Here is a 25,192-nt window from a genome sequence, read left to right as displayed (position 1 = left end):
AGTCAAAAACCTAAATTTGCTCTGTATGAAAGTTAATTGCTCGTTGTATAACTGCAGAAAGCCCGCAGCTGCTTCCTGCATTAAGCCTGGGACTTTCCAGTTACAAAACAATCTTTGATAATAGGACTACACCGCCTACAGACCCTCAGCACCTTCTCACCTCTCCGCCACGACACACTCAGCTGGAAGAATCTCATCAGGCAGCACTGCAGTTTGAAGTTCTCCGAATGCAAATTGAAAATTAAGGTGCACTTCCTTAATCTGCTGTTCTAATCCAGCTCCAAAAAGGAGGCAAAAAGAAAGAAAAAAGACAAGAAAAATCCGTAGGAAGGGCTACATTAATTATACACTAAAGGAAGAACTACAAAAGAGGGCCTGGTCTTTGAAGATACTGAGCGCTAAATGTCACCCGCAGCCTTTGAAGCTGTCGACTGCCTTTGTCTCTCACTTCTGCGCTACATGAAACACGGCGCACACAGCCGGCGACGGTGAGGGACATTTCAACTTCAGGGTGCACTCTCTTAAAAAAAGTAGAAAGACACAGAATAAAAGGAAGGTGCACTCCACTTGTGCAAGGTAGGAACTTGTGTCCATCAGGGTGTGAAACGCTGCAGATAAAAAACTCTCGTCCCAGCAGATAAAATAACTTTAACATCTCAAATACAAAATCTGCAGAATCAGATCCACAGTTTATCTCGGTCACACTGCTGCAGGAACATTTCAATAACTCACACACGACCCTGTAAATCCTGCTCACAGGGGACTAATCTCACACGACATCCAGAGTTTTCAATATTTACAGACATTACTGAGGATTTAATCCCATTTAAATCTGCTGTTTCAATTATTGGTGGAGCAAATACTCCACTTGTTTCCCTGAATTAAGGTGAACATGGAGGTCTCCTGACTGTTGCATTAGTCACCTGCAAACTTCAGTATTTCAGCTGTAGTGACTGCTGTGTGACTTCTGTCTCCCTCTCGTCTCAAAGAATAGATTTTATTTGCTTGTGCATTCAAACATTAGTCTAGTGTCATGAACTTTTGCATCAAGTAAAAACTCTGAGCTGCTGGGCACAGTCGATGAAAAGTCAGGAGATCCTAAAGTCAGAATTGATTCATCTGCAAAGGACAAATTCATCCAATACATCAAGATAGTTTACAGGAACAAAATGGTCTCAAAAGACAAGAGCAGTGCATGTTTGTGTAATTATTTCTAAGTGTTGTATAAACAATTAAATTTGCACCATAAACTCAGATTAATGTAAATCTTTTATAGCTACAAGGTCTCTTAAGATATGAACCAAGGTGAAGGTTAAAGAGACTCCTGAGAAGTTGGTGAAGGGGATATCCTGAAGCTTCTTCTTACAGTAAGGGCCTAATTCACCAAAGGATTGCGTGGCTTTTGTGCCCGCTAAATCTGTGCAAATGACACAAAAAGACCTAATTCTCGAAGCTCATGCAGAGGGTTGAATGCACCCCAAAGAGCGCTGCAGAGCAAACAGCATCTCCGTGCTCCGGTGCAAAAAGCGTCTAATTCACAAACAGCAGCGCTAACAGCACCGCGCAGTCAGGGTGAAAACATTACCGTCTGCAGAGAGCTGGTGGGAACTGTGTTTACACTGATCATTACATTGATCATGACGACAATTCCAACTTTTGTGTGATCAAAAAAATGTATCTGTCTGAAAAAACTATCTGTTAATAATATATTGTCATTATTATTATAATCGGGAGACCAATCAGTCTGGGGCTGTGCGAGGCTCAACCCCGGAGACACTCTGGAGTCGTCACGCAGGACAGACAGCTTTATTGGCCAGGTATCTACACACAAGGAATTTGAGTCCGGTTTAACTACGCTCTGTACAAGCATTAAACATTAAATAGTAAACTAAAAACTACAAGCTACGAGAGACAGTAGTGCAATAATGAAGAGTGCAAAGGATGCTAGGATTCTGTTGTACCTGGCCTCGCTCAAGAAATGAAGCTGCGTTACAGAGCGTTAAACTAGTAAACACTTGTCGAGTCTGGACATTATAGTAAACTGTTCAAAGAGCTGCCCCCTCCTCTCTGTGCTCATCTTCAATCTGTGCATGGAGCAGCTACTGACATCATCAGCTGCAGAAGTCCTGAGCAGAATCATTTTCAGTTCAGAATCTTATTAAGACTTCTAACATCGTCTGGATACCAGCTCTGGCTCATCATCGAGCAGATCAGTAGCTCGCTTCTGCCATGACATAGCCCCTGTGACTGTTAGCAAAACATGAGTCATACATGTGTTGTTAGTAACAACTTTGGAGACACAATTTTAGTAGGATGAATTACATTCTGTTGTTTGTTTGCATTGGATTTTCTAGGCTATATAAACAAATAGTGAGACATTTCCTTTAATAAAAAGACAAAAGCTGCAGACTATATCTGCCCCTCACTCCGTCTTCAGTCATCACATGACACAAGTATAAAGGAAAAAAATACTGAGCATCGCTGAGCAAAAGTTTGGCCCAGATAGTTTAAATCGAAGTGTGCAGATCTTAAATTCTGCAGAAAAACAACAAGAACATCTGTTTTAGGTTAAGAGCTGGCTTTACGGGGCTCCTTTTAATCCTTGTTTGTCACTGATTCTTTTCTTTTGCACCTCCTATATATCTTACATTTGCAAGAAGTCAAAACCCTGAAACAGGCTCAGAGCCACAGGTTCAAGCACAAACCTGCCTCCCCTACATGCAGGTATCCATACCTGCCAACATTACGGTGTGTGAAAGAGGGAGTATCGGAAAATCGGCCTATACTCAGCAACATATAACCCTAAACCACAGATTCATTAATAAACAGATATGCACAATAAACGTGCCAATGTTGCAGGATCTCCTCTGTGCCTCAATGTTTTGCTTGTGCATCATCATATTTCCCACCGTGTTCTACGCTAAAGTCCGTTCTACATACCTTATAAAATGCATGGTATGTATCAATGTGGCTAGCGGTAATAAAAGGAGGCGTATTTTTTGCGAGCAGACGCAGTGAGGAGTGCAGACACGCACGCAAGGTAGAGTGGTTTGCGCGTGCTTGCTGCTGCCTCCAGTTGGGTTGCCAGGTCTTATGACACATATCCCACATTGAGGCTGAGGAACAACCGTTTGATTGGTATCAATGTGAAAGAGGGAGATAATCAGGAAATATTACGAATCGGGAGTAAAGCGGGAGAGTGGGTTAAAATGAGGGAGACTCCCGTCCAAATCGGGAGTGTTGGCAGGCCTGGGTATCAGCAGGAAATCTGAGATGGATATAAGAAAACCTGCAAAATATGAACCAAAGATTATCCTCATATGGAGACAGAGGAGGAGAAATGTGGTTATTATTTCGGTGACCTTTAACAGGTCTTACAGGAAAATAATTACTGCCAAAATCCCAAAATAATTCCACCCATCACACACAATTTGTCCTTGAGAAATATATTGAGCCTAATGATCTGTTTAACACTTTTGTTGCTGTTTATAGGAGATAAATGTTCTAATTTACAGGACAGACAGGATGTGCATGCAAACTCAAACTCAGCCTGTGACAGATTATTGTAAATGATCAGCTCTATCTCTGCTCAGGTCTTAAAATATTGATCTAATTCGCACATCAAAGCGTGAATCCAAACCAGTCCTTAACAGGCAGCTCCATCCTCGCCTTTTTTTTACTTCCCAGTGCAGGCAGAGAATCATGCAAAGCCAAATCTTCGTTAGTCATTCTGCTCTTTTCTATTCTCTCCTCAGCAGTCTCTTCTTATCCACCCTCGCTTTTTATAAGGGAAAAGAAATCATGAGAAACGGCAGAGAGAAGGAGGCCGAGGTAGACTCCGAGAACAAGGTGGGAAAGAGAAATCAAGGAGAGGGGGAAGGGGGAGACTTGAGTGCAGTTGTAATCAAGGCCTGTGTGCTCAAGAGGGGCCAATCAATCCAGCTGTCTGCCTCTACATCTCATCAAGCATCTTGAAGACGGCTAAAAATGAGTGGCCGGGTCCAGGCGGCCTCCTCGGGCTGCGAGAGAGAGCGAGAAACAGACGGCTTCAGTCCGTAATAACTGCAGCAGAGGACGCGACCATCCTGAAAGTCTGAGCTGCAAACTGCAAAGAAAATGACTCGCCTCCTGCAGAGAGGAGAGCGTTTACTGCTGCAGAGACGGAGCGTGTATGGTTTAGTACAGGTGATGTCATGGTTAATACTCAGTCCTGCAAACGGCATCCTGAAAAATCTACAGAGAAAGATTCAAGGAAATAAAGAGCTCGGGCTTTGTGATATGGTACATCAATAACACAACAATATTTTCTATTTCAATCGATATCCTTATTAAGTTCAATAAATCATTTGATATTGCTGCTAGTTTGAAGAGTGTCCTGATAAGACGGAAGCCTGAAGAATCCAATTCATTGGTTTACTTTTGAGTTTATGAACACAGTAAATTTGTCCATCATACATTTTTAAGGACGTCTTCTTTTTTTGTTAAAGTGAAGATAATTAAAATTGCTAAGATAAGTTTGTTTCTAGCTGTTCAGCTTGTTTTACAGTTAGGAGTACTTCAGTGTTCTTTGCTCAAGGGAGTATTTTTCTCTCCAAAGCAAACTGACCCTGATTAAAACCTGTTGACCTGTACTGAATAAAGTCGTTTCCCGTTTATAATCTTCATTTCTCTGCTGCTCTTCTGCAGACAAAGGATGTCAGGAGGGACTGCGAGCCGAGCTGATGCTAACATTATCTAAGCTTAAGTCTCTGATCATTTAAGATCCAGACATGAAAAGATGACTAAAATCTTTCAATGAGTTTAAAGTGAAAATCTCAAAGATTTTCCTTTAAATAAATGTCTGTTAAGTCTCTATCTATCACTGAATGAGGTAACACAATGGTGACTGAGCCTATGGCCCACTGATGAAAGCCTTTGCATTTGCAGAATTACAGACTGGGTGTCTGTGACGTAGAAAAAATCACAAGCGGCGCCCAGTTAGTGACGCGTTTTCCATCAGCCAGCAGTGGTTGGTCTGCCAGAGAGGGTAGGCGGAGCTAAGCGGCTGCTTACGATCGATGACTACAGATACAACTTCAAAAATAAGTGAAAATCCAAAGACAAAGAAACAAACTCGACGCTCAGATGAAGCAAACAGTCTGAAAAGGAAAGCGACCGTCAGCCAGGAAAATCAAGAGTTACAACCGGAGCCAACCGTGGACGTCACACATGCAGCACTGTCTGGATATCTGTGAAGTGTGCTCCCGCAATTATCGTTTATCACCATAGGTGTCATAAAAAAATATGCCAAATATAAAAAGTGATGTTTATGTTTCTCTGAAAACTGCTAACATAGTCAGCTTGGAATGTTTAACCGTCTCCAGCTATTCAGGCCACAGCCGGCGCCCAGGAAAACTCCAAACAATATGTTAAAAAGGCCGGGACGGCGATTCCCTTCTTGTTTGGCACCGACTGACAACTAATTTTCTGGGCTTCATCACTTTTGAGATATCCAAACTTCCATGTGTGACCGTTTTTGTCAACAGCTTCCTCGGCTCACTTCCGCCGTCTCTTTTGTGCACATCTTTTTCAGGGTTCTTTAGCAGCAGCTCAAACAGTGCTTTGCTTCTAGAAATGGGAGTTTATTATGATGTGCAAGCTTTAAACTGCAGACTGTTCCATAAAGTTTATTATTCACAATAATTTGATCGTGCTGCCATATCCAGATTATTTTTATCATCCAGTCCGTTGGAGAGCTACACGTTTCACGTAAAGGAAGATATCGTATTAGCTTTGTCGCACCACCTGAAGCAACAACAGCAAAGCTCTCCTCCTTTCACCACAACCCGCAGAGGCCACTGCACACGCCACATGATTGACTTAAATATTAGGGAAACTAGTAATATCACAACAGTGGTTAAAAAGATAATAATGGAGGAGGAATAGACCGTACCTTCCTGACATTAAAGGTACCACATGTCGTACTGTGTGCGAGCGAGGACGCTTAAAAAACAGCAGGATGAAAATGTGATAGTTAGGCGAAGTCATCACACAGACAAGGTCATTAAATCTGAGGATATTAAGAAAATTCTACGAGATGATTTCACTGCCGTCTATTGCGGTTTAAAAAATGTATATTTAATTATTCAACCTTAGTGCTAACAAGTTTTCGCGGAGGTCAAGGTCTGTTCTTCCGTTCAGCTGGGATTACAAAGTTAGTGGGATATAAATTACAGGTAATGCAGTAAGATTTAAATTAGATCATAAATAAAATATGAAACTAAGAGGCACCTTGACAATGTCCCATCAGTTTGAATGTAAAAGATTGGACTATTATGAGCCTTTCCTCATTTAAATTAAAAGGCGGAGTTGGTCGTAATGTGTGTGTGTGTGTGTATTTGATGTGTGTGCAGGGGTACATGGATTTAGGAAGGTGAGATCAGATCCCTTTCCCCTCCATGAGCTGTCGCTGGTTTCCTGAAAGGCATCTACACGAATAACAAATCATATCTGGAGAGTGTGAGAGCTGCAGCAGTGTAGCACGCCCACCTCTCGCGTACAGTATTCTCACAGCAGAAATGTCGCTGCACACCCGACGGATGCCTTCTCCGCTACAGCTAGCTGTAGTTGGGGAAATGATGTAAAAGTGATGCAAGCTTGAAGCCAGCTTCTCTGCAGGGTGGCCATCTGGGAGAGGTCTGCCAACCCCGCAGCAAACGTCAGGAGCTCAGGCCAACTCGCAGAGATGCTGCCAGCTGCGGGAGTGGGAGAGAGGGGTTGGCGGTGCCAGCAGGCCGGTGCCAGCGCCGGGGAAATCAGGCTGGCTGCTTGGCTGAGAGGCTGGCAGGGCGGCTTCACGGTTGGCTCGGGGATCGCGTTGCACCGCTGTGCAAACTTGAGCTCAGCACAACACCTGTGTCCCCCCCCCCCCCTCTCCCTCCCTCCCATCCCTCTTCCTCGCTTGACGGCAGGACTCACAGATGCTTGCAAAGCTCTAGAGGACAGCTCACAGCTCCCCGTTCTCTCTGAAGTCAGACCAAAATAACCACAGGTGACTCTGGATCGGCGGCGGGGGTGTGTGCAGGCTTTTTAAAGCTCGGACGAGGCATCTTGCGATTCACAAAACGCCTCCAGCTCTGCTTTGACGACGGGCGACGAGATAAAAACGCGGCGTGGTGTCACAGCACTGAGCACCAGCACACCCCTCCCGTCTCTCTCTCTCCCCCCATTTTGATTCTGTCTCTAGCAACAGGTGAGAGAAAGTTCTACAATCGATTAGCCTTCGGCGTGCGATGAAAACTGATTAGCAGGTGAAGTGAAATGAAGTTAACTCAAATAGATTCGCCTGCTCCTGAAGGGCAGAGAGAGAGAGACCGCTGGATGGATCCCAATGTGAGAGCTGTTTCCAATGCAATCACTCCTTCGATCAATGGGAACAATTAAAGGAGTTCCACGCAGCGACGCCGATGACATGAAATCGCTCATTGGTGTTACTAATGACAGCGTGTATGGAAAGGATGTCAGAAATGACCATTTCACTCAGAACCTCATTTAAAGAAGAATTATCTGAGCAAGCAGAAGTTAGTGCTTTTTGAAAGTACAAAAGTTTCATTCACTTAACATCTAAATTAGACGTTAAGATTCAAAAAGAACTGTTTTCATAGTCAACAATGTAAATATGAGACGCGTCAAAGGGCTCCCTGGAGAGAGCTGAAGTCAAAGCAGCACAACAGAGTTGACAATTTCCAGGCACGCAATTTACAGAGCAGCGGTAATGGGGATGAGGAGGATGATGATGATGACGGCCTTTGAAAGGCAGTGTTAGAGAAGCACTCTGCAGCTCTGCAAGAGAACTTTAAATTGTCCATAATCACAGGATCTGAGAGCGTATAGGCTGACAAAGTCACGCAAAGACATCTCGCAGTGTAGCGGCGTGCAAACTTGTCGACACAGATAACAATTTGACCGCATTACTGAGGGATAATCACGCATACATTACCTGGCTTTGTTATGACAGACAAACACATGCAGGGAGCCGGTGCTGCGAGAGGGAAGAGCCCGACTGCAGTCTAAGGTCCGAGGGCCTCGCACATCAATAACACGGCGGAGTGAGGTAGATGAAACACATTACTTTGACCTAAAGAGCTCAGTAATTACATTTGGCATTTTGACAAGTGTTTAGCTGCAGTGAAGGTCAGTCCTGTCAGCATGCGAGATCTATGCTAATCCACTCAGACGGAAGAAAACGAGGAGACAAGAAGTCGAGGGAAGGAAAGAAAAGGCCGAGACGCAACCGATGCCTTTGTATAAGTAACCTAAAACCTTCCACCAGCCGGTCATCAGGAGCTGGTTTGAAGCTCGGTGACGGAAAGAGATCATTCACCTGACATACCTCTCTCTGTACAACTTTGGAATAAGTATGGCTTCTCAATGAGCTTTACAACATTGCAGACCTAAAGGGGTCGATATTTTGGAGAACAAAAAAATGAGTTTGGTGATGTAAATGATGATGCATGTGGGAAAAATACTGTAGGATGATGATGATTGGTCAAATTTGCTGACGATACAGCCTCTGGGGGACACCTGTGAACATGCCGGGGCACAAAGCCAGCGGTTAGTGCCAAACTTTTACGTGCATTGCACTGTTTACAGAAAAAGAACACTTTTTCTTGTGATTGACTTTAATTAACGGCTTTTAAGTTTGCCAAAATTTCAACATCATGATGCAGATTAGTAAAAGTCAAAGTGAAGCTCTGTCAGGTCTGTCCTCAAGAGGAGAAGAAAACTACTTTTAAAATGCTCGTCTGTTGAACGGAGGTCGGATCCATCCTTTCTGATGCATTCAAGGGAGATGGGAAATCTAAATGCTGAATGACTTTCGTGACACAGCGTCAAGGGAATTTATCTCATATTGAATTTTAGATCTAGAACAGATTGTTAGCTGTTAGCATGCAGATGTCTGTTTATAGAGATTAATAAGAAGCTGAATCATTGTCACATCACGCTGATGGGAGCCGGGATGGCATTACGGCGGATTATGTTCCTGCTTTTGCTCTCCACACGGACTGTTTTTCCTGCATATGCTGCAGCCTGCTGATCGGTGTTGTGTTACTCTGACTGACAAGCGTACTACAGACAGAAACCAGAACACTTGCCGTCCCTAAAATCCAAGTCCCTACCTACAGATTCTACATTTCTATGTAGAATCTGTAAATAGAGATTACGTGGTCCTAAAAAATGTGGGGGAATTGGTTGAACTCCTTCCCCACTTCCTGGAGGGACTGATTTAAAAGAAACATTAATGCACTAAAAGCCTTCCACTGTCAGTGACTTTCTGCCTTCTTTGATCCTTATAGAGACACAGGATTGTTATATTCAATAACATCAATATTAAACAGAGCAACACACAGACAACAGTTCAGTTTGCACATCCGAGGTTGATTATCTGCTCATTTGGAGATCATTCCGTGATTTTTGTGCTTCTACCATGGATGAGTACACTACTTAATTAAAACTGTTCTTTTTTCGAGATTTCAGTGTGTTGATCTTAAAATAAACGAAAAAACAACGGGAGTCTGTAGCGGTCTGGACATGGTGTTTTATTTTGAAATGACCGGATGCTGTATGCTGCTTTCGTGTGTGACTTCCTGTTTGGAACGATCTGCTCTGTTAAGCTTGACGCGTGTTTGAAGCGGCCTCCGTCAAAAATAGACCCGGCCCGTATCTTTAGCGGAGACATGACCGCGGCGCGTGCTGTGGAATCACGATCATTGACTTGAATGGGCGCGATCGACTCCGGAGGTCGCGGCGCACACGGAATGCACAGGAGACGGATCCTGTGGAATCGAGGGGTCAGGATGCTTTGGCTTTAACATTTTGTTAGCAGGATAAAAAAGGCTCCAGGTTTTCTTTCAGTTCATGTGGATTTCTACTCAACTAGACAGCTGCTACTCAGTTCAGTGCAGAGGTCTTGAAATCGAGTCACAGATCTCAGCTTATCCTTTATTCCCATCTTAACTATATTTAGAAAGCATAAAGAAATGCATTCATCGCTTGTGTATTGACTGTATGTTAATAGACGTGTACTGATGCTCACACTGTGTATCTGGGAGTGTTGCTCGTAGTTAAATTGGTGGCCAGGAAAAAAGCATGGGAGTCACACTCCAAGTCGCACATTGAAGGGAGAAAAAAATAAGGTGACCATCAGGATATGAAATTTTCCAAATAACCCAAAGACCCCAAGAGATCCTGTGAAATTATACGTATATAAACAGAAATATCCAAGCTCGATAATAAACACTTTAAATAGTTTGTTCTTGATTGATATGAGAACTCGACAGGAACGATAAACACTTTTTCCATTAATTAGCATGTAAATTAAGTGCTCCCTGGTTTCCCCTCACCGGGGGGACAATGTCTTTTTAACTTATTAAACTGATAGTGACCTCTCTGCCACAGAATTATTTACATGTCAACACACAAATCAAACTTCAAATTCAACATTGACTCACTGAGCACGCAGCTATTGTCTGCCCGTAACAAAGACGGCTTCGTTAAAACGAGAGAGATAGAGAGAGAGAGAGAGAGAGAGAGAGAGCTGCGATGGAGGGGAAGACGGAGGATTCTGACCACTGTCCAAACCGTCTGAAATCCCCAGAGTGAACAGCTTTTGGGCATGTGTGAGTAACCATCCTCACTCTGAGAGGCATGATTAGCATGTATGCAAAAACAAGTGCTGGTGGGATGAAAAAGTAGAAGTCAAATGAACAGACGGAGCCGGGATCAGGCTATCTCAGCTGCTCTCCTCCTGCTTTAAGTGCTAATTGAGCTGCCCGCTGTCCTGACCCTGACCCCCGGCCTATTCACGGGGTCCCGTTCTCACGGCCGTGACGCACCGCTGGAAGAAGCCTCCCGGTCCCCCGCCCACCCTCGGCCGGACAATGAGGGTCAGCACCTCGTAGCCCACCATCTTGACATCCACCCCCACGTTTGACAATGGCCCCCGGTGGCCCCAGAGCGGCTCACAATGGGCGGACGCGCGTGACAGAAGTGGTAACGTGGCTTCTTAAAATGCAACGCCGGGTCTGCTCGGCCGGGCTGCTTTAATCGCTTTTTGGCACCCGGAGGCCGAGGTCACAATCGATCGGGTGTAAGACGCAGGGAGATGATGAGGTTTCAACTGGACTCCTGTGAAGCTGCAGCCAGAACAAGTTTCATTTTTATATCATGAAACAAAATTACCTACGATGACTTCATGCGCTTCAATATCGCTATTTCATGGTACTCTGCTGTTACAGAAAAGTCTTTACAAACTAAATATTATTAGCTTGTAAAATCTGATCATAGATACAACTCTGCAATCATTTCTAAAAGTTGCAACATTCAAATGTTGCTTACATGTTAATGCATCAGTAGGAATAATTCAATAAGAATATCTCAGATAATATCAGATATGTACTTTGGTTTAAACGTGACCGACGTGCAGGTTTTTTTTACAGTAATATTTCTGTACTTTAAAAAAAGTCTAAAATAAAAACATCGAAATAATACGAATAGAAACAACAAAATGAATACTAGGTGGATAAATAATGATATATATAGTATGGAATATAAATAATAGTTCCATACATGATTAATGAATGAATGTATTGTGTGTAATACCACTGAAATGGCTCATTTGAAATGAATGACATAAATATTGATGTATGCATATTATATTTCTATATTTATGGCATGAAATATTCACCTGAATATATAGTGTAGATAAACTAAGTACATGTGCACAGTTGGGGCTTGGTTTAGCTCAGCTGGTGGAGCAGGTGTCTCACATATAGAGGCTACAGTCCTCGACACACTGATCGCAGGTTCGACTCCAGATCTGCCGATCATTTGGTTCATGTCATCCCCCGCTCTGGGAGTAGAGATAACAAATAAATAAATAAATGTAAATGTGCACAATTGACTAATCTTGTGTTTTTCATGTTGTCGATGTGCCTTTATGGATAAAGTCTGATTACTTGGGTTAAATGAACTAAATTTTAAAAAAATTGTAACGAAATATTCCCGAACCTCCAGACTTCAACGTGGCGTGCAAAAATGCCATGTTTCACAGGTAAACCACTGCCGACCTTACACATATGTTGAGGTTTGTAATAATTTTGCTATAATTGCGACATACAGAAAAATGATGTAATTAGCCTGCTGCAGTCTTACTGTGCCTTCACACCCAACGCAAAAGCGAGAGTTTGACCGCCGGATCAAAATTTCCGTTTAAAAAACAGGCGTATATTCGCTCTTCGCTTCAGGAATGGAGGAGAGGAAGCGGGGCTTATCTCCATGGTTACCACCACCGTCAGGAGAATCTTGATGTTGATAGGCTTTCCCTACACCACGTGACGCGAAATCGCAGAGGAAGTAAAATTTTTTCAACTCATGCAAATTCACGTCACGATCATTCGCGTCGCCTGATGCGAATTCGCGTCTACTCGCGTCATCGCATTGACTTTGTATGGAATCTTGCTGCAGATTCGCGTCTGTTCACATTCGGTGTGAACACACAGTTAGAGACTCACTTATTAACAGTAAACGTAGCAACGTATATTGTTTATCTACAATCAATAATGGTGCCCGAACAGAGTCATCCTCAGGTTTAAGTTTAACATTTTATATACCATTAAATTGTCTTTATCATAATATAACATGTAATGAGTGTCATTTTATATGTTCAACTTTACGTCCAGTCGAGGCAGATGTCTGTTCACCGTGAGTCTGGTTCTGCTCGAGGTTTCTGCCTGTTAAAGGAAGTTTGTCTGCCACTGTGCTGAATGTTGCTAAGTGCTGCTCATGGTGGATTCATGTCGGGTCTCTCTCTGAATAACACAACAAAGAGTACAGTCTGGACCTTCTCTTTTTGTAAAGTGTCTCGAGATAACTGTGGTTGTGATTTGGTGCTGTACAAATATAATTTGATTGATTGATGGTGCCCGTACAGAGTCATCCTCTGGTTTAAGATAACAGTTTTTATACCATTACATTGTCTTTATCATATATAATATTTAATGACTGTCATTTTATATGTTCAACTTTCATTGTATATCCTCAGAGCTTTTTTCTATAGTCACAGTTCAGTCTAATTCAGTTACTAAATGGCTGATTTCCTCCATATTAGAAACATTACTTAACTCAGAGCAGCACCACAGACTAAAGGATCAGAATTCTTCCCCCAAACATGCACTGAGCTATAAGTTAGACATTTCTGTAACACACACTGATGTAGAACAGATGTGTTTGCAGAGATGAAGTTGAATAAACCTGATATGTGACAGAAGTTTGTGACAGAGAGAGACAGACGAGCGACGTCCACCATCCCCTGCTGAGCGTCTATAAACGATGATAAAAGGACGTCATTACAATGGCCGTGTAAAGCTTAATGTTTCAGAGAAGCACTATAAACCCTGGCCGGGGGGGTGGGGGGGGTAATGTACGCTCTGGGATGGATTGAGATTCTAGTTGAATATGACAAACGACACTTTAAAGACGGCCCGCCCACACTATTGCACTTTAGCGGAGAGGACGCCATATTTCATTTTGAGCACGTTCTGTCAAATGTTTGCATCAATAACAATCGAGGCTCATCCGTGACCCCGCGGAGCGAGCGGGAGAGAGGCGGGCGGGAAATGAGAACGCCAACAATAGCACTTAAAACCAGGAGAGACGCTGCTGCACAATCAGCACAGAGTGTGTTTTTACGTGTGTGTGTGTGTGTGTGTGTGTGTGTGGGTGAGGAGGTGGGGCTGCAATTATCAAGCAGGGATAAGATGTTGGGGAAAAATTATGCACAGGATGTATGTGTGTGCGTGCGTGTGTGTGTGTGTGTGTGTGTGTGTGTGTGTGTGTGTGTGTGTGGGTGTGTGGATCTGGACTTAGGTTGAGGGAATATCAGGAATTGTCACTCTCTCTCTCTCTCTCTCTCTCTCTTTCGCTCTCTCTGGACTGACAGCTTGGCTAATGGCAAACATTCCTCCTCTCTTTATTCCCCACTTCATCAACACCCTCGCCTCATTACCGTGACTCACACTGTAGCTCCGTACACACACACACACACACACACACACACACTCCCACACACCTTCACCATGTCTCCACTGCTGGATTGCACCCTGAAAGATTATTACAGAAGCGACAGAGCAGGCTGAACTGAGTCATTTGGATTTGGAGGATGTTGAAACAGAATCACTGAAGAGCTGTCTTCACTTTCATCAGACATAAAAAAAAAACGTGGTGGCTATGAAACACCTGACTATGGAAAACATTACACACACATTACAATCACAGGTTTGAGTCGTAGTTTTGAACACGATGTGATGTTTACAAGAAACACATTTATCATGTTGCTGAATTTTGCTTCTTCATTAGACCACAGGGAAGGAAACATAAAAACAGCCATTTAATCCTTCATCATACGGGTGTCACTCCTTTACTTTCCATTTACCACACAATCTTAGCTGAGGTTGTACCTGCACACGCCATGGATGCAATGATTAGTCAACAAAATCAGTGACAGTTGCCAACAAATGTAACTGTCAATAACTAGTTGGTTAAGTCATTGCGCAGGTTTTTCCTGCTGTGCGTGACATAACTTCATTTCCCGGAGCTGACTTTGCAGAGATGTGAGCCATCTCCCATCCTTAACATTTCTGCTGAGAGGTGCACATGCAAAGCACCGACCAGGGAGCGACAGGTAAACAAAACATAGCAAAATGGCGGCGTCCGATGCAACATCGCGTGCTTAAACCTCTAAAGCCGGGGAGCATTTCAGCCTCAATGCTGCAAAGAAAAAGGGTCGCCTGCAGGATTTGTAAAGCGGACCTTTTCTTATCACGGGAGCATGTGGGTAATACATGAGACAAGGCGCCGGTTTAGCTCAGTGGTTAAGCCATATACAGAGGCCATAGTCCTTGTTTCGCCAGCCCTGGGTTCAACTCCCGCCCTCGGCCCTTTGCCGTGTGTCATCCACCACTCTCTTCCCTGTTTCCAACACTACCCACTGTCCTCTCAATAAAGGCATGAAAAATGAATCTTAAAAAATAAATACATGAGACAACAATAACAACGATCCTGCACTGGCATCCAAACATGACCTGCCCAACACATTTCCACTGCTTGTCTTGATTGACATGGACGGCGACTGCGTTCAGAAAAACGTAATTCGCTCAGACATTTTGATTCTAATACACAATCAACTTAAGATGTTGGCGTTAGCCTTTTTTGTACCGTAAGCTAGCTACCTAGCATCAACTATGATAGCATCACATTGCAACATAGTCTTGTTAAATTGGACTGCTGCCAGGTAAGGCACCTACTTTTCAAAGAGCTGTTCCTTTTAGCACACACAGCTTACAACAGTGGAACTCGTACTGATTGGCACACTGAAGGCCACGTCGGGCGTCCTTTTGAGAAACCTCATTAGACTTTTTATACTTGCTAAAGGAGTTAATTAACATTTCCCAAACACAACAAATATCTGGTGTCTCTTTCTGGCATGTTTTTTTAGGCACACGTCCAACCCTCCAATGGGTTCCCACCATGGAGCCAAACATGTCTAATGGAGATTTGTGACACAGCAAAAAATCCTGCAGGCTTCCTGCCAAACTGGGCAATTACCAAAAAACCACCTAAACTAAAAAAGAACACAGAGGAAAAGAATAACTGGACATAAAGTGCAAATGTGGGTATTTAAAAAAACACAGAGGGACACACACAAAAAAAGGAATTTACTGGGGAGTCATAAGTTTTGATAAATGTTCATGTGGGGTCTCAGGTGCAGCAGCGAGCCAATGATAATGGCCTGCCTTTTTTCTCTGTCAGTATAAAGACAACATTACTCAGCCAAGGAGAAACCTACCAGCCACGTTGGCCACATCTGCGGTGCTGACGTTCTGAGTGTTCGGACTCACTTTGAAGGTCACAGCGGGGCCCACCACCCTGAAAAAAACACACACACACACACACACACAGTTAGAAGCTACAAAAGACATCTTCAGAATATATTCTTCATGGTGGCGGGTTTTTGTTTCTCAGACGGCTGGAGAGAAAAGATGTTGTGCTCATTAAAGCTCAGCCATACATGCTGCTTGAAAAAATAAAAAGCTTTAACCTGTGGCGATCCTTTAGGCTGTTGCAATCCCCATCACCACGCTGAGATAACCTCTTGAATCTCAATGCAACGCGCCCGGCGGCATTTAAGCACGCAGGGAAATGAAGAGAAGGGGGGTCGAGGATGAGAGGATTTTTGGTCATCAACGAGAGGACGCTCAGATACGTGACTCTCAGATGAGCAAATGCATTTCGAGCAGCCGAGTTTAAGACGCATTTACATTTTGATTCGACTTAAGGTGATTGCGACGCACATTGTCAAGATCAATGTAAATTGAGGGTGACAGAAACTGGGGCGAGTAGGGAGAAAGGCAAGAAGAAAGAAAAGGGACAGAGAGACATCTGTATTATTTTTTCTAGGTGTTTTTTTTCCGCCCGTTCATCCAACATTCATGCCAATAAAGCAGCTTGAATCGAAAACACAGAGGGAGCGACGGAGAGAAGCTGGGTGGTCAGAGGCAGAGCGGAGTCTCCCAATGAGATTAACCTTTTGTTTTTCCTGCTGTAATTCAGACTAAAGGCCCAGCAGGAAGATATATCACCAGGATCCCCTCCAGGAAGCATTGTGCGCTGCTATAGGAAGTGACTGCGGCTGTAACAACACTATTATAAAATATGGTGACATCATTAATGGAGCAGGTCCTTTGCTAAGCTTTTGGAAAATAAAAACATTCAAAATGTTTTTCAGGGATTCAGAAAAGTGTTTTTGTTTCAGCTTGATGGATGTAAATGGTTGCACTTTAATCGAGTGTGTTTGTGCAGGCTGTGGGGTCTGCCTCTTCAGTTTCAGTGAAGTCGCTTTCAGCATAATAATGAAGAGAAATACAGGAAATAAAAAATAAATATTACAATTAATTTGTGTCTTTTCTTTATGCTGCTACTTTTTTAACCCTGCCCTTCTGCGCAAAATATCTCACATGCATAGTCAGATCTAATCGCAAACTAGATGCATTTTCATGTTAAATCAAGACACAAACATGTTGGAGATTTTTTATCTTTCTTCTTTAAAAAATAGCTGCGTGCATAAACACTGAATGTACGTAGACACATAAAGGGAAACGATATAAAAAGAACTAAACAATACACAGTAATTCCCTAAAAGTAAGTAACTGCTGCACCAATGTGATGTAGAGCAGAGCGAATGAATTGGTCTGAAAAAAGAAAAATCAATGAATGTATTTCCTTCGCAGGCTTAGATCTCCAAACATTAAATATTGCGCTAAATCCCTGATCACAGGTACGTTAGAGGGCCCTGAATGCTGTCTTCTGTGTAATGACATGTTATGTCAAATGTGTGTATGTATTTAGTATCCTGTCCCACAGTTTAATGTTGCAAATGGAGCTGCTGTGATGCAAGGGGAATGTCAGACTTGGTCTGACAATAAGGAAATACCCACCTACCTACCTACCTACCTACCTACCTACCAAGCCTCCAACCTACCTATCAACATATACTGTATCTACCAACCAACCTACCGAACTATCTACCTACCAAGTTAAACATTTCAGACTTGGTCTGACAAAGACATACCTACCTACCTACCTTCCAACCTATCAGCCAACCAACTAACCTACCTACCCACCTACCTACCTACCTAAAAACATACCTACCTACCTTCCTTCCTTCCTTCCTTCCTTCCTACCTACCTACCTACCTAAAAACATACCTACCTAGCTTCCTTCCTTCCTTCCTACCTACCTAACTACCGACCTACCAACCAACTTACCTACCAACCTACCTATTCATTTACCTACCAACGAACTTACCTTACTTCCATCCTTCCAACCTACCTACCTACCTACCTAACTACCTACCTAACTAAAATAATACCACTGTGAAACAAAACAAATAACAGCACTAAAATAAATACTATTCCAATATTGTACTTTACTAAAATATCATTCGTATGAAAGAGAAGAAAGAGATATAACAAAAAACAAACAAGTAAAATCATGAGTACATAAATCATCACACACAGACAAACAAATGTTCTTCTAAATGATTGTGCAACACGTTTCTCACAACACGTCAGGTAAAAAGCTCCAAAGTTTCAGCCTGTTTGACATTCCCAGTCACGCATTTTTTTCAAACTACTGTGGGTTTTTAATTGGGTTCCTTGGGGCCTGAGGTCAGTGTATTAAAGCAAAACAGCACCAAACTCACATTCACTTTGTGCAGTTGTAATGTTACACTATTCTAACATTTAAGGTGCAATAACAAACTAATTAGACCGGGTCAAATTAATGATCCCCAGGGGGAAACGTGGAGAAGCTCAGTGCTTGAATTAAAAAAGAAGAAGAAAACAACTTCGCTTCCTGTCTTATTTCTTCTTTCTACAATGCACTTTCCTGATCTGTAGTGGGACTTCTTATTCCACACAATCATATAGATCTTTGAGTAATTTTTAAACCGTAACTGAGCAGGCAAAGAAAATGTCTGAGGAAGTCTGTCAGAGGAATGGAACACAACACTTCAGGCTGGCTCATTTTTCTGACCGTTATTTCTCCCCTAAGCAATGACGCCGATACATTTGTCAAATGTATAAAGTAATTCATAAACCAGAGGGCAAAGTGTGTGATGAACAAAACAATCACTCATGTTGAGCTGATCACATATCAACCTGTCGGCCTCTGCAACAGAGGGCAGCTCCTGCACAAAGACACCACATCGCCTGTGACCTCGTCACTCACCTGGCAGAAGAAGCTCACATGAGTGTTCATTTTTCTGACAAGTTTATTTTCAATTAGTCATTTGATGCTATAAAAAGGGGGCGTGGCCTCATGATTGACAGCTCTGTTGACAAATGGGGCTCCTGCAGCGTTCTGTTCCTGAGTAGCAGAGTAGAGGAGGAACGGCGAGAGGAGACACAACTTACACTAACACTACAGTCACTGAACTTTCCATAAGCGTGAATATCTGATTCAGACCAACTCAAGAAGGTGTTCTGCTGCAGACTGTGCACACCTGAGGGCTCCGACACGGCAAGGACACAAGGTAAAGGTGTGTTTTGGGTAGAGGAAGGGGCGGGACGTCAATACCGCAGCTCCAACAGCCACTTCTGGGCTTTACCTTTGTACAATCAGAGGAGCTGGATACACGTTGTCCATCTTTATATACAGTCATTGATGCACATTAAGAAGATTATTTTAATATTATTGGCTGATGAAGCTGCTTCAGGACCCATTAATCTGGGTAAAGACATATGTTCATTAAACTGTAATAAGAAATTGATATCTTTGACCATAATACGTTTTTATCCAACAGCAGCATTATGACAACCGACTGCAAAGACAACAGGAATAGTGCAGCAGGTGACCATGATGGTGTTTGGGGTGTTAAACTGAAGCGATGTGTTTGATCACCAACAGAAACAAATCCCGTCACATCCAAAGAGATGAAACACAACTTTAGTCTTCTGTTTTCCCATGTACACACTGGTGTCTACATCTTTTGTAAATGGATTCAGTGTTTGGGAGAAAAAATTGTGCACAACAAAGACGGACAAATACCCTGAAATCACAGCATAGAGATGTAATCATTAATGTCAGTGGTCCAAGGAGTTTCATTAAGAAAAGCACAGCAAAACCACAGCTGCTGACCAATCTAATGCCTGAGGGGAAACAGGAAGAACAGTCAATTAATACTCCAGTAAATGCTCTAATAATAAAAAGATCCTTTAGTCACTCACATCAACTTCTATTGACCTGGAACACATACGGAGCAACTCAAAATACAGTCGCTTAAATTGTAGGTCAAGAAACAATGAAAATCCCCAAAATCATTTGCATGTTTCCAGATTATCTGAAGGATTATGTTTTAATGTCGCTCTTTTACAAATTGAGAAGAATCTCTAATCCTCCAGACGATGTTTGAAGTCATCACGCCTTCCAGCTGAAACGAAGCTCTCTGTCAGAGTCCCTGGAAAGTTTTCACTTTGAGGAAACGTGATCACACACACACACACACACACACACACACACACACACACACACACACACACACACACACACACAGAGTCATATCACATGAAGCTGACTGTAAAAGCTGAATCTAGAAAGTAGCCAGTGACTGCAGCCGTGAGACAGTGGAGATGAACTGGAATGTGTACTATGGCTGTTTAAAACAAACAACAACAAAATGGAAGAAAAATATACAAAGCTACTTTAAATGTTTCAGTCATTTTGTTGTGTGGATGGAGGCTTATACGACAAACAGCTGACGACTGTATGAAGTGCCTTACAGGCTCGGCAGGGTGTCCAGAGAGGACATACATTTGTCACTTTATAATCTCATTAATTTGCTCGTCATTTTCTGGCAAATTTAAACCTTTAATCATAAACAAACTCAAAAGTAAGGAATATTTTGGATAAGAAAATGTTTCCAGATTTATCGCTGCAAAACTTGCCAATATTTCAAGTCCTTTTTTATATAATTCAGCACTAACCAAATGTAACAAAAATGAAGGGAAGCTGCCGGTCACGTGTTTCCGGGATCTACAAGTTTTATATCTATTTTTTAAGATACTGAAACTTGTTCTCATAAACCTGTTGAAAGTAAAGCAGATTTAAATAAACTACAAAAGAGAAAACCTGCTTATCCGACATCAGGTTACAGTGGGACATACATAAATACACTTTCTGCACTTCAAGTAGATCTGATGCTTAAATGAACCCTTTCATGCACAGCCTCCACTACTTCATCAGAAGCCATTTCAAACCAGGTAAAGTGTTGGAAACAGTTTAATTTTGGTAAAAACTTTGTTTCTCATCGATGATTTTGAATCATAGTTTTCTTGTACATATTTTTGAGCGACTGAAAATACATCAGCTGACTCCGGAGGAAGTGATTCACCAAATGGGCCTGCATTAAGAATCTGCCTTACAGTGTATGTTTAAATTAGGATTCATCTACACTTTCTTTGTTTCATAAAACAGCCATGTTGTATGATATTCAGATTTGATAGTTTGTTTCAATGATTGCTTTATTTATTTTAGAATGGTTATTGCTACCGATGGTGCATGGTGATGAAGGGGAAAGATATGTAACATTATGTTATGAATAAAAGCTTTTGGCATAATTTTTCACTTGTTTATATTAGAAAATATACATATATAAAAATGCAAGTGAGCTTTTTCTTCATTTTTTTTGCAAGTTTGCGTCCGCTCCCCTCTCTCCCTCTGATAGATGGGTGGGTTAAAGAGGGAGGAGATTTTCTACTACTCTGTATAATACTGTATGTAATAGGGAAAGAAAGCTGTTAAAAGAAATGAAGAAATTTACTCTAAATTGGGACAATATTTGAGATAAAGATGTAGATTATTTTGCAGTGATGAAACCTCTGGCCTTATTCAGTCCATCACCCCCCTCATCCTCTCATCCAGGCCCGCTCTCTCCTCCTAGTGGCCGCTCTTTGAAATGACCCTTCAGCTCAGACACAGACATTACATCACCTCGACCCTCCTGTTTCAAAAAAACATCCAGTCTACACTCAGTGACAGTTACGCAACAGCCATCATTATTCGGCGGGCAGCTACAGTCAAAGGCTCTCGGAAGCCACCCACATCAGCGCTTCCCTCCCGCCCTCGCCATCGCCCTCAACCACTACCAGGCCAGCGCGGCAGCTAAAAACATTTCCAAGGCCATTTCTCTGAAAGCGCTCACCGTCAGTATTATCTAATCAGTATCGAATTTTTCCAAATGAAACGAAAGGGTGTGAGTCACTCTCCAGGTTTGCTTTGTGTCCGGGCTCGGTGTGTAGGCTCGCTTTTATGATTCATTTGTTGCCAGTGTGGAAGTTTTGCTGCAGGCTCGCTGAACCGCTGCTGCTGCTCTCTGGCTCCGACCCCCGAGAGGAAACTGCTAGAAAAGGGAAGTTTTGTTGTCTTTTTTTCACTGGGCCGAGGTTGCACAGGTCGCCGCTTTGTTCAGAGACGTTTTTGTTGTTGTAATATGCTAATCTGGTGCTGCTGTGTGAGGTGGAAGGTTGAGGTGCCTGCAGTGCTGCTGCCTGGCAAATGGATGAAGGGAACTTTGAACAGTGGCTGAGATGCACGATGCATGTTTGGGAGGGAAAGAAGGAGGGACACATAAACATATTGTATGACTGTTTAAAGTTATACTGTATCCTACGGAAGCCCAAAGCGGACATGCATCCATGCATTTTATTTCCTCCGTTTTCCTGTGATAACCAGAATCAGAATCAGAAATACTTTATTGATACTTTATTAATCCCCTGGTCTGTAATATCACGGTGACCAGCCTGTTGTTGTTTTCTAGATCACCAGAAAATTATCCAGTCATCACGAGATAAATAAGTCGAGAAAACAACTCAAAATGTCCACTTGGGGCTTCCGTAGTATCCCTTAAAGACTAGTTAAAGGACTAATATGTAACATTGACAGCTAGCGTCTAAAAAGGGTACTGCAGTCCAAATTCTAAATACTGGAGAGTGTTGTCTCCCCCAGCTCCCTCCTCTCCAGATTCGAATGTAAGCCTCTCCTGCTTCAGCGTTCGACCGTGGTCGGAAAGCACAGGGGAGACTTATCGGTCTGCCCAAGGGCCGAAGCTGCCGCTAGCTTCGGGGCTAACTCCCGTCACTTTACACAGAGTACGTGGCTTTGTTACACACACAGCTTTACTGTACAGTCATTAGGCAACTCGGGGTGACGAAATGGGCAGTGGGCCGGGTCGCGCAGGCCGAAATACACACAGACGCTCTGCAACGGAATGGAAATTTCAGGAGGAGAACGTACTGGCTGCAGCGTTGTTGTCGGAGAAGCCAGTATTTTAAGATAAATTCTAGTAAATATATTACGTATTGTTCCTTTAATACATTAAAAACAGATTTTTTGAGACGTGTGAGATGCTGTATTTGCTTCTTCTGAAGAAAATGGAGGTGAAAGGAATTTCTGTTCTATGAAACACTGAAATAATACATGTGAGAAGTTAAACAGCTCTTTCCAGGTTACTTTAAGACTTCCTTTGGAATTGGATCTTTTTTCAACCAAGGAAATTTGGTACAAAGTCAAAAAAACATCTTTGTGGCTTGATACCAATTTTTGGAAAGGCAATTTATTTTTGGGAATTTGGGTGAACTAGCCCTTTAGAATCAAGAAGGGTTGATATTAAAGACAGTATAGAAGGAGGCACAGATAATTTCACTATAAATTAAATTTCACCTTTTGACTCAAAAGTTTGAATTTCTAAAGCAAATTAGAGCCTGACTCACATTTCATTCAGCCGATTGGAGACTAACTCGGGTTTGTATGAGTCACTCACAAAAGAGAGTCACGTTTTCGAGTCACTTCAGTCAGTCACCCAGAGCTTGAATCCCCCACCGACCCAAGCGCTCACATGCAGCTCTTCTAGACCTTCTGTTTTTGGACCTAACTGATCAACTTCTGATTGCAAAGCGAGTCATTTCGCAGATTTGTGACGCTCGTTTTCCCATAATTTTGTGCCCTGCTGTGTTGGAAGAGCAGGTACTGAGTAAGGGTGCTTTCACACGTATGTTCTGTTTGTTTGATCCCAATCAATAACCAAATTGTTACAAATTTGCATTTTGCCTAGAGTTTGGTTTGTGTTCACTGCTTTTACCAGCAGACCTAAAGCTTTCATACACGAGGAAACTGCTTTCTGATTGGTCTACTGTAAGTCCGCTTACGTTCTCACCAGAATCAAACCGGATGGTGGTTCGTTTGGAAAACGGACCGAGACTCATCTTTTCTAGCGGACCATGGTCCATTGATTCCGTTCACACCAACCTAAATGAACCGCACCGAGGGGACAAACGCTCCAGGGTTCGGTACAATCGGACTAAACAAGGCTGGTGTGAACCCGCCCGTAGTGACTGACTGAGTGATTCACTGAGTGATTCGTGAAACTCGAGTCAGACCTTAAGCTCAGGGCAGGGAGCAAGCTCCAGGCGCCAGACTGTGGGAGCGAATACTGAGACGAAACAAGCGCCAAAGCGGTTGTTTTTCTCACAGGGCGAGGCTCGCAGTAGCTAGTAGCAGGTAGGAGGGGCGAGTCAGTGAACGAGTTAGTGGAGGACTTGTGACTCCAGAGTCAGTAATAAGAGTCGTTTTCACATCACTACAGCTGATATTATCGCCCGATATCGGCCTATCACAGATTTATCAATATCAGTATTCATGTTTTCAAGTATATGGTCATTTGAAGCTTTCATTACAGAACATATAATGCAGAAAACAATGCTTGTGCTGTTTAAAAATGGTGCAGTTACATAGTGTGTCTTCTCTCTGACTTTATAATCCTCTCCGCACATTGCTGTGAAATAATCTGATGTTTATGTCTTTTATGCTTTAGTGAAGGAATTCTTAATAGAGTTCACTAAGTGTTGTGTGAGACCCTGCAGGTGCTAATAAAACTCTCCTCGGGCTGATCTGAAAGTGTCTGCTGTGTAATAGATGATAAAACAGTATGTTCTCCCCATGACAGCCTTGTAAATAGATGCTGCCAGTGTTTTTTATCTATCTCACATGATTCTGTCTGCAGGCGTATTGCTCTTAAAGTGTGAGCTTGTCATCTCAGCTGATGTGAGATAAATGTGAGATACCTCTAAAGACAGAGTTTGTTTACAGAGTTCAATAAACAGTAAAAAGATAGAGAAGAGAAAGTTTTAAACTCTACCAGACTTATAATATAATGTGCATAAAAACCACGGCATGTTGAGTTTGAATAATTCCCTAACTGTAAACATCATAAAGCTTCAGCTCAAACAGAATATAGAGATGATAAATAGAGACAGAATCAGATCATTTTTCTCAGCTTTAATCTATAAAATGGGTGAACTGTATTTTAAGAGGTTAAAGGAGAAGCTCTGGAAACCAGCTGTTGGTGGTTTTGAGGAGCAGGTCGGTAAAAGCCAGAGGCATGCTGGGTAAATCAGGAGTGTCAGCGGGCTCAGTGTCAGTGTGAGGCCTTTGTCTCTGGGTTTTCCGATTCTGGTGGAGGTGAGTGCCGTTGCCACAGCGGTGAGGAGCCGGGCGGCCCTGGAAAATAAGTGTGGCGCCTCTGACAAATTGTCAAGGCGGC

At 42.7% G+C, this 25,192-nt stretch overlaps 1 protein-coding gene across 1 annotated transcript in view; it reads right to left on the bottom strand.

Moving 5' to 3' along the window:
- Positions 1-25,192, bottom strand: part of LOC138611799 (receptor-type tyrosine-protein phosphatase N2-like) — a 199,014-nt gene that overhangs the window by 134,027 nt on the left and 39,795 nt on the right. Inside the window, exon 9 of the mRNA XM_069685040.1 lies at positions 15,884-15,963. Coding sequence (XP_069541141.1) covers positions 15,884-15,963 — 80 coding nt within the window. The remainder of the gene's footprint in view (positions 1-15,883; positions 15,964-25,192) is intronic.

The sequence above is a fragment of the Semicossyphus pulcher genome, unplaced genomic scaffold (genome assembly GCF_022749685.1).
Source record: "Semicossyphus pulcher isolate SPU_LCO1_2020_fin unplaced genomic scaffold, fSemPul1.0.p SCAF_7, whole genome shotgun sequence".
NCBI classification, from domain to species: Eukaryota; Metazoa; Chordata; class Actinopteri; order Labriformes; family Labridae; genus Semicossyphus; species Semicossyphus pulcher.
This window is presented reverse-complemented; position numbering and strand designations above follow the sequence as displayed.